Raw genomic sequence first — 10,706 nt, 5'->3', positions numbered from 1 at the left:
CACGGAATCAACTGTTTTTAGTTCTGGTTCTTGCTCTTTCTCTGGACTCGAGAAAGCATGTGTGTGCGTGTGTGCGTGTGTGTGTCCATGTCCAAGCAGCAGGTGTCATGGAGTTGACCCCCCTGAGTTCGTAGTTTTTCATTTGTCACAAAAAAGTAGACTTAGTGAAACAGGAAGCATGAGCTAGAGAAGGGGTTAACACAGTATGGAGGTTCGTTGGTGTGTGTGTGTCAGGGGGATTCTTGGTGAAATGGATCTATAGCTAAGGAATACGTTCAATCAGGAGACCTGGAGGGGTGATGATGATGATGCTCTCTCACACACAAACATACGCATGAACGCACACACACACGCATTAACGTACGCACGCACACACGCACACACGCATTAACGTACGCACGCACGCACGCATTAACGTACGCACGCACGCACGCATTAACGTACGCACGCACACACGCACACACGCACGCACACACACACACACACACACACACACACACACACACGCATTAACGTACGCACGCACGCACGCACTAACGTACGCACGCACGCACGCACACACACACACACACACACACACACACACACACACACACACACACACACACACACACACACACACACACACACACACACACACACACACACACACACACCCAGCGCTCCGGTTTGCCAGTGCTCTTTGAATTTGGTTGTGCTTTTTGTTTGGGGCTAAGAATTATGGGGAAGGAGTGGGGAAGTTAGAAGATCAGAGGTTAGAGATAAGGGTTGGATCCACCCACCACACCACTCCAGAGGTATGAGAGGTAAGAGGGGGACAGGTGAGGGACAAAAGCCCAGGAGAGAGAGAAAAGATTGGGATAACAGCTGTTCAGCACACCTCCTTTCCAGGAGCTCTGCCGGGCAGGATGTGGATCTGGGTGATCTGGGCAGAGTGCTCTTTAGCCTTCAGCCTTAGAGCTGCAATACTGGATGCTCTGCGGTCTGCTGCAGCCGAGGAGGAGGGCGATGGGGAGGAGGAGGAAGGGTCAGAGAGGACCGGGGGAGGGATGGAGGGAGTCTTGATGGACGGGGCAGGCTGGCTGAGGAGTGCAGCAACGGTGGATGCACTGGTCAGAGGGCCCATACTGGAGAAGATCCTGAGAGAGAGTGAGGGGGGGTGAGGGAGAAGACTGTTAGACCAGATTGTGATCACCAGCATTTTTACACCAGCGCAAATGAATAAAAAAAGGCGATAAGGAGAGGAAGCGCCTTAAACTATTGAGATACTCTTGTTTCGAGTGTGTATTCCTGTTTTGGCACTTCGGGTACATGTGTTTGGAGTATGTATGTCTGTTTTGGCACTTCAGGTAACAGCTTGTGTATCAACATCACACTCAGCTAATTACTGTCAATACTGACAAAGCAGAGTGATAATGTGTCTGATGACATGTACACGGCAGGGTAGCCTAGTGGTTAGAGTGTTGGACTAGTAACTGGAAGGTTGCAAGTTCAAACCCCCGAGCTGACAAGGTACAAATCTGTAGTTCTGCCCCTCAACAGGCAGTTAACCCACTTCCTAGGCCGTCATTGAAAATAAGAATTTGTTCTTAACTGACTTGCCTAGTTAAATAAAGATTAAATAAATAAAACACACACACAGTCTCATGAGCCACGTTAAGGGCTGTAAACTAGCACACTTCCATCTTACTGAAACCAACAAAGGTAGATGTCGGTGGTGCCTGTCAAATAAAATCAAATACAAATGTATTGGTCTTGTACACAGATTTGCAGGTGCAGGGAAATGCTCTTGTTTCTAGATCCAACAGTGTAGTAATACCTAGCAATACAATACACACATAATGAAAAAAGTTAATAAAGTTAATAATTCTGATTAATAAATATCAGAACGAGCCATGTCAGTGTCCTGTATATATACATTAACAGTCAAAAGGTTGGACACACCTACACATTGAACGTATTTTCTTCATTTTTACTATTTTTACATTGTAGAATAATAGTGAAGACGTGAAAACTATGAAATAACACATGGAATCATGTAGTAACCGAAAAAGTGTTAAACAAATCAAAATATATTTTATATTTGAGATTCTTCAAAGTAGCCACCCTTTGCCTTGATGACTGCTTTGCACACCCTTGGCATTCTTTCAACCAGCTTCACCTGGAATGCTTTTCCGACGGTCTTGAAGGAGTTCCCACATATGCTGAGCACTTGTTGGCTGCTTTTCCTTCACTCTGCGGTCCAACTCATCCCAAACCATCTCAATTGAGTTGAGGTTGGGTAATTGTGGAGGCCAGGTCATCTGATGCAGCACTCCATCACTATCCTTCTTGGTAAAATAGCCCTTACACAGCCTGGATGTGTTTTGGATCATTGTCCTGTTGAAAAACAAATGATAGTCCCACTAAGTGCAAACCAGATGGCATGGCGTATCGCTACAGAATGCTGTGGTAGCCATGCTGGTTAAGTGGGCCTTAAATTCTAAATAAATGGATGGTGTATCATTACAGGCATCCTTCCTAACTAAGTTGCCGGAGAGGAAGGAAACCACTTAGGGATTTCACCATAAGGCCAATGGTGAATTTAAAACATTTACAGAGTTTAATGGCTGTGATAGGAGAAAACTGTGTAGTTACTCCAGAATACTAACCTAACTGACAGAGTGAAAAGAAGGAAGCCTGTACAGATACAAATATTTAAAAACACGGATCCTGTTTGCAACAAGGCACGAAAGTAATACTGCAAAAAATGTGGCAAAGCAATTAACTTTTTGTCCTGAATACAAAGTATTATGTTTGGGGAAAATCCAATGAAACATATTACTGAGTACCGCTTCAAGAATAGTGGTGACTGCATCATGTTATGGGTATGCTTGTAATCGTTAAGGACTTTTTCAGGATAAAAAGAAACAGAATGGAGCTAAGCACAGGCAAAAACCTAGAGGAAAACTTGGTTTAGTCTTCTTTCCACCATACACTATGAGATTAATTAACCTTTCAGCAGGGCAATAACCTAAAATACGAAGCCAAATCTACACTGGAGTTGCTTACCAAGAAGACAGTGAATGTTCCTGAGTGGCCGCATTACAGTTTTGACTTAAATCTACTTGTAAATCTATGGCAAGACCTGAAAATGGTTGTCTGGCAATGATCAACAACCAATTTGACAGAGCTTGAAGGATTTTGAAAAGAATAATGGGGAAATGTTGCACACTCCGGGTGGGGAAAGCTTTTAGAGATTTACTGTGAAAGACTCACAGCTGCAATCACTGACAAAGATGCTTCTACAAAGTATTGGGTGTGAATATTTATGTAAATGAGATATTTCTGTATTTAAGTTTCAATACATTTGCAAAAATGTTAAAAACATGTTTTCACTTTGTCATTATGGGGTATTGTGTGTAGATGGGTGAGAAGAAAAATATATTTAATCCATTTTGAATTCAAGCTATAACAACAAAATGTCAAGGAGTATGAATACTTTCTTGAAGGCACTGTACATATAAACTGGGTAAAACAGTATGTAAACATTGTTAAAGTGAACAGTGTTCAATGATTATGTACAGTGGGGTCAACAAGTATTTGATACACTGCCGATTTTGCAGGTTTTCCTACTTACAAAGCATGTAGAGGTCTGTAATTTTTATCATAGGTTCACTTCAACTGTGACAGACGGAATCTAAAACAAAAATCCAGATAATCACATTGTATGATTTTTAAGTACTTAATTTGCATTTTATTGCATGACATAAGTATTTGATCACCTACCAACCAGTAAGAATTCTGGCTCTCACAGACCTGTTAGTTTTTCTTTAAGAATCCCTCCTGTTCTCCACTCATTACCTGTATTAACTGCACCTGTTTGAACTCGTTACCTGTATAAAAGAAACTTGTCCACACACTCAATCAAACAGACTTCAACCTCTCCACAATGGCCAAGACCAGAGAGCTGTGTAAAGGACATCAGGGATACAATTATAGACCTGCACAGGGCTGGGATGGGCTACAGGACAATGAGCAAGCAACTTGATGAGAAGGCAACAACTGTTGGCGCAATTATTAGAAAATGGAAGAAGTTCAAGATGACGGTCAATCACACTTGGTCTGGGGCTCCATGCAAGATCTCACCTCGTGGGGCATCAATGATCATGAGGAAGGTGAGGGATCAGCCCAGAACTATACGGCAGGACCTGGTCAATGACCTGAAGAGAGCTGGGACCACAGTCTCAAAGAAAACCATTAGTAACACACTACGCCGTCATGGATTAAAATCCTGCAGCGCACGCAAGGTCCCCCTGCTCAAGCCAGCACATGTCCAGGCCTGTCTGAAGTTTGCCAATGACCATCTGGATGATCCAGAGGAGGAATGGGAGAAGGTCATGTGGTCTGATGAGACAAAAATAGAGCTTTTTGGTCTAAACTCCACTCGCCGTGTTTGGAGGAAGAAGAAGGATAAGTACAACCCCAAGAACACCATCCCAACCATGAAGCATGGAGGTGGAAACATGGAAACATCATTCTTTGGGGATGCTTTTCTGCAAAGGGGACAGGACGACTGCACCGTATTGAGGGGAGGATGGATGGGGCCATGTATCGCAAGATCTTGGCCAACAACCTCCTTCCCTCAGTTAGAGCATTGAAGATGCTCACAGCCAGGGCAACTAAGGAGTGGCTCCGTAAGAAGCATCTCAAGGTCCTGGAGTGGCCTAGCCAGTCTCCAGACCTGAACCCAATAGAAAATCTTTGGAGGGAGCTGAAAGTCCGTATTGCCCAGCGACAGCCCCGAAACCTGAAGGATCTGGAGAAGGTCTGTATGGAGGAGTGGGCCAAAATCCCTGCTACAGTGTGTGCAAACCTGGTCAAGAACTACAGGAAACATATGATCTCTGTAATTGCAAACAAAGGTTTCTATACCAAATATTAAGTTCTGCTTTTCTGATGTATCAAATACTTATGTCATGCAATAAAATGCAAATTAATGACTTCAAAATGTGATTTTCTGGATTTTTGTTTTACGTTCCGTCTCTCACAGTTGAAGTGTACCTATGATAAAAAATTACAGACCTCTACATGCTTTGTAAGTAGGAAAACCTGCAAAATCGGCAGTGTATTGTTCTCCGCACTGTACATAGGGCAGAAGTCTCTAAGGTGCAGGGTAGAGTAGCGTGTGGTAACCGGCTAGTAACAGTAACTAAGGTAGAGTACTGTTTATTTTGTGACTGTTTGATTTGGATTTGCATTTTTCATTTGGTTGCAAGGTTACCAATGAAATAGTTTTACCTGGTGACATTTGTTTCCCGATTTTCTTTACATTTTTCCTATCATGATTTATTCAAACAGTAATGTGCAATTGACCAAAAATCAACAAACATTCTGAAGAGGAAACAACCTATATGAGCTATATGTCTTTATGTAGCCGTTAGCGCCACTAATGCTAATGATGACGCTGATGATAATGCTAATGATGATGCTAATGCTAATGATGATGCTAATGCTAATGATGATGCTAATGGTGATGCTAATGTTAATGATGATGCTAATGATGATGCTAATGCTAATGATGATGCTGATGATAATGCTAATGATGATGCTAATGCTAATGCCGATGCTGATGATAATGCTGGTGCTAATGATAATGCTAATGATGATGCTAATGTTAAATGATGATGGTAATGATAGCCTCTTGTCCATACAGAAATAAATAAAGTCAATAAAAAATAAGCTACTACATCAGAAAGCATGATTTGGTGACAGAGGATGAACTTGGGATTGTTTTAAGTCTCATTGCCTACAGTCAGAAGGGCCCGCAATTTGGACAGTGCGCTTGGCAAATACCACAAATATAATTGTTGAGTTGCGACTGTCAGCCCCATCCATGTCGATGCTCTCTCTGCTGTCTCCTGTAGCCCACTATCAGCTCCTGTATATTGTTGACATTGAGGTTATTTTCCTTGCACCACTCCGCCAGTGCTTTCACCTCCCTATAGGCTGTCTCGTCGTTGTTGGTATTCAGGCCTACCACTGTTGTGTCAACAGCAAACTTAATGATTGAGTTGGAGACGTGCGGTGCTGAGCACGGACCTTTGTGGGGACCCTGTGTTGAGGATCTGTTGCTGCCAACCTTCAACATCTGGGATTGGAACATCAGAAAGTCTAGGACCAAGGTACATAGGGCGGGGATCAGACCCAGGGCCCTGAGCTTAGTGATGAGCTTGGATGGCACTCTGGTGTTGACGGCTGAGCTGTAGTCGATGAAAAGCATTCTTACACAGGTAGACAGTCCTAGTGAGCAGAGGGGGACCACGTCAGTGGCTCAATGTTGTTTTCCACAAAGTGGGAGTAAGGATGAATATGGATGATGACGGTCACAAGTGTGAGGTGAAGTTATAGAGGACAGTACCGGTGTGAGGTGATATTATAGGTAGAGGACAGTACAGGTGTGAGGTAATATTATAGGTAGAGGACAGTACCGGTGTGAGGTGATATTATAGGTAGAGGACAGTACAGGTGTGAGGTAATATTATAGGTAGAGGACAGTACCGGTGTGAGGTGATATTATAGGTAGAGGACAGTACAGGTGTGAGGTAATATTATAGGTAGAGGACAGTACCGGTGTGAGGTGATATTATAGGTAGAGGACAGTACAGGTGTGAGGTAATATTATAGGTAGAGGACAGTACCGGTGTGAGGTGGTGTTATAGGTAGAGGACAGTACCGGTGTGAGGTGATATTATAGGTAGAGGACAGTACAGGTGTGAGGTGGTGTTATAGAAGACAGAACAGGTGTGAGGTGATATTATAGGTAGAGGACAGTACAGGTGTGAGGTAATATTATAGGTAGAGGACAGTACAGGTGTGAGGTAATATTATAGGTAGAGGACAGTACAGGTGTGAGGTAATATTATAGGTAGAGGACAGTACAGGTGTGAGGTGGTGTTATAGGTAGAGGACAGTACAGGTGTGAGGTAATAATATAGGTAGAGGACAGTACAGGTGTGAGGTGGTGTTATAGAGGACAGTACAGGTGTGAGGTAATATTATAGGTAGAGGACAGTACAGGTGTGAGGTAATATTATAGGTAGAGGACAGTACAGGTGTGAGGTGATATTATAGAGGACAGTACCGGTGCGAGATAATATTATAGGTAGAGGACAGTACAGATGTGAGGTAATATTATAGGTAGAGGACAGTACAGGTGTGAGGTGATATTATAGAGGACAGTACAGGTGTGATAGAGGACAGTACAGGTGTGATGTGGTGTTATAGAGGACAGTACCGGTGTGAGGTGATATTATAGAGGACAGTACCGGTGCGAGATAATATTATAGGTAGAGGACAGTACAGATGTGAGGTAATATTATAGGTAGAGGACAGTACAGGTGTGAGGTGATATTATAGAGGACAGTACAGGTGTGATAGAGGACAGTACAGGTGTGATGTGGTGTTATAGAGGACAGTACCGGTGTGAGGTGGTGTTATAGAGGACAGAACAGGTGTGAGGTGGTGTTATAGGTAGAGGACAGTGCAGATGTGAGGTAATATTATAGGTAGAGGACAGTACAGGTGTGAGGTAATATTATAGGTAGAGGACAGTACAGGTGTGAGGTGAAATTATAGGTAGAGGACAGTACAGGTGTGAGGTGGTGTTATAGAGGACAGTACAGGTGTGAGGTGATATTATAGGTAGAGGACAGTACAGGTGTGAGGTGGTATTATAGGTAGAGGACAGTACACGTGTGAGGTGGTGTTATAGAGGACAGTACAGGTGTGAGGTGATATTATAGGTAGAGGACAGTACAGGTGTGAGGTGGTGTTATAGGTAGAGGACAGTGCAGGTGTGAGGTGGTGTTATAGAGGACAGTACAGGTGTGAGGTGGTGTTATAGGTAGAGGACAGAACAGGTGTGAGGTGGTGTTATAGAGGACAGTACAGGTGTGAGGTGGTGTTACAGGTAGAGGACAGTACAGGTGTGAGGTGGTGTTATAGAGGACAGTACAGGTGTGAGGTGGTGTTATAGAGGACAGTACAGGTGTGAGGTGGTGTTATAGAGGACAGTACAGGTGTGAGGTGGTGTTATAGAGGACAGTACAGGTGTGAGGTGGTGTTACAGGTAGAGGACAGTACAGGTGTGAGGTGGTGTTATAGAGGACAGTACAGGTGTGAGGTGGTGTTATAGAGGACAGTACAGGTGTGAGGTGGTGTTATAGGTAGAGGACAGAACAGGTGTGAGGTGGTGTTATAGAGGACAGTACAGGTGTGAGGTGGTGTTACAGGTAGAGGACAGTACAGGTGTGAGGTGGTGTTATAGAGGACAGTACAGGTGTGATGTGGTGTTATAGAGGACAGTACAGGTGTGAGGTGGTGTTATAGAGGACAGTATAGGTGTGAGGTGGTGTTATAGAGGACAGTACAGGTGTGAGGTGGTGTTATAGAGGACAATACAGGTGTGAGGTGGTGTTATAGGTAGAGGACAGTACAGGTGTAAGGTGGTGTTATAGGTAGAGGACAGTACAGGTGTGAGGTGGTGTTATAGAGGACAGTACAGGTCTGAGATGGTATTATAGGTAGAGGACAGTACAGGTGTGAGGTGGTGTTATAGAGGACAGTACAGGTGTGAGGTGGTGTTATAGAGGACAGTACAGGTGTGAGGTGGTGTTATAGAGGACAGTACAGGTGTGAGGTGGTATTATAGAGGACAGTACAGGTGTGAGGTGGTGTTATAGGTAGAGGACAGTACAGGTGTGAGGTGGTGTTATAGAGGACAGTACAGGTGTGAGGTGGTATTATAGAGGACAGTACAGGTGTGAGGTGGTATTATAGAGGACAGTACAGGTGTGAGGTGGTATTATAGAGGACAGTACAGGTGTGAGGTGGTATTATAGAGGACAGTACAGGTGTGAGGTGGTATTATAGGTAGAATATAATTAATTGGCAGATTCCTCCTGTTGACCTGGATGGAATTATTTGATCCTTCCTTAACCCACAGGAAGCCCCACCCAATTATTATTGTTGTAAACAGTTCAAATCCTCAATGACGCTGCCCATGCTATTATTTGTTTTTGATCTCTTGAGTCCTCTGTCTATATCTATGGGTATACAGGGTTACGTAGGTAGAGGTACCTATTATCTCACCTGCCGAAGGTGGGCCCGATGAAGGTGGGGTGACGGAACATGGCAGCTGCACCCAGGAATGTTCCAAGGCCCAGCGGTGTCCCTTGGTGCTGGGCCGAGTGGTTGCTATGGTGAGGAGCTAGACCAGGAAACGCGGCGGTCCAGGCAGACTCCAGGGCGGGGTGGTGGTGCGTGGAGAAGGGACCCCCATCCAGGTAGTGGCTGAGAGGGTGCGTGGCAGACAGGGGCCCGGGGAAAGGGTGGCCAGGGGGGTATGTCTGGACACCTGACTTCTCACGCTTACGCCACTTGGCACGACGATTCTGAAACCACACCTGTGGAAAGAGAGTGGGAGTGAGGTCAGAGGTCAGAGGTTAGCTAGAACATATAGGCCTCATGTAATTATGTAGGCTTAGTTTCTGTAGAATGAGTGAAGGGCATAGAATACTCTGTAAATCTTTTCCCTGTTAAAATGTATATTATTATAATGGCACCAGAGTTGCCAGCTTAAATCTGTCATTTTTCTTTACAGCAGAGATGCTGTGACATACACTCACCGTGCAGATTATTGGACATTTGTATTTATAAGGTACACCACCCTGTTCACTAGAATGGGTCGCTTCCGACAGTCACTTGGCTGTGTCTTGTTATTTTAAGCAGACAGACAGGCATCGAGGCATTCAGTTACTGTTTCATTGACTATTAGAATGGGCAAAACGAGTGACCTAAGAGACGTTGAGCGCGGTATGATCGTCGTCGCCAGGCACGCCGGATCCAGTATCTCAGAAACGGCCGGCTTCCTGAGCTTTTCACGCGCAACAGTGTCTAGGGTTTACGGAGAACGGTGCGACAAACAAACAGACAAACATCACGTCAGCGGCCGTCCTGTGGGCGAGAACAGCTGGTTGAGGAGAGAGGTTCGAAGGAGAATGGCAAGAGTTGTGCAAACTAACAGGCAGGCTACAAACAGACAAACATCACGTCAGCGGCCGTCCTGTGGGCGAGAACAGCTGGTTGAGGAGAGAGGTTCGAAGGAGAATGGCAAGAGTCGTGCAAACTAACAGGCAGACTACAAACAGACAAACATCACGTCAGCGGCCGTCCTGTGGGCGAGAACAGCTGGTTGAGGAGAGAGGTTCGAAGGAGAATGGCAAGAGTCGTGCAAACTAACAGGCAGGCTACAAACAGACAAACATCACGTCAGCGGCCGTCCTGTGGGCGAGAACAGCTGGTTGAGGAGAGAGGTTCGAAGGAGAATGGCAAGAGTCGTGCAAACTAACAGGCAGACTACAAACAGACAAACATCACGTCAGCGGCCGTCCTGTGGGCGAGAACAGCTGGTTGAGGAGAGAGGTTCGAAGGAGAATGGCAAGAGTCGTGCAAACTAACAGGCAGGCTACAAACAGACAAACATCACGTCAGCGGCCGTCCTGTGGGCGAGAACAGCTGGTTGAGGAGAGAGGTTCGAAGGAGAATGGCAAGAGTCGTGCAAACTAACAGGCAGGCTACAAACAGACAAACATCACGTCAGCGGCCGTCCTGTGGGCGAGAACAGCTGGTTGAGGAGAGAGGTTCGAAGGAGAATGGCAAGAGTC

General features: G+C 45.0%; 1 protein-coding gene across 1 annotated transcript in view; it reads right to left on the bottom strand.

The window, feature by feature from the left end:
• Positions 1 to 571: 571 nt before the first annotated feature.
• The window catches only part of LOC124039102 (aristaless-related homeobox protein-like), a 21,818-nt gene continuing 11,683 nt past the window's right edge, over positions 572 to 10,706 (bottom strand). The window contains exons 4-5 of the mRNA XM_046354984.1: positions 9,133 to 9,446; positions 572 to 1,139 (exon numbers count right to left, since the gene is read on the bottom strand). Of these exons, the coding sequence (XP_046210940.1) occupies positions 872 to 1,139; positions 9,133 to 9,446 (582 nt within the window). The 3' untranslated portion in view covers positions 572 to 871. The remainder of the gene's footprint in view (positions 1,140 to 9,132; positions 9,447 to 10,706) is intronic.

Source organism: Oncorhynchus gorbuscha, linkage group LG07 (assembly GCF_021184085.1).
Source record: "Oncorhynchus gorbuscha isolate QuinsamMale2020 ecotype Even-year linkage group LG07, OgorEven_v1.0, whole genome shotgun sequence".
Taxonomy (NCBI): Eukaryota; Metazoa; Chordata; class Actinopteri; order Salmoniformes; family Salmonidae; genus Oncorhynchus; species Oncorhynchus gorbuscha.
Note: the sequence above shows the minus strand (reverse complement) of the source record. Positions and strands in the feature narration are given on the sequence as shown.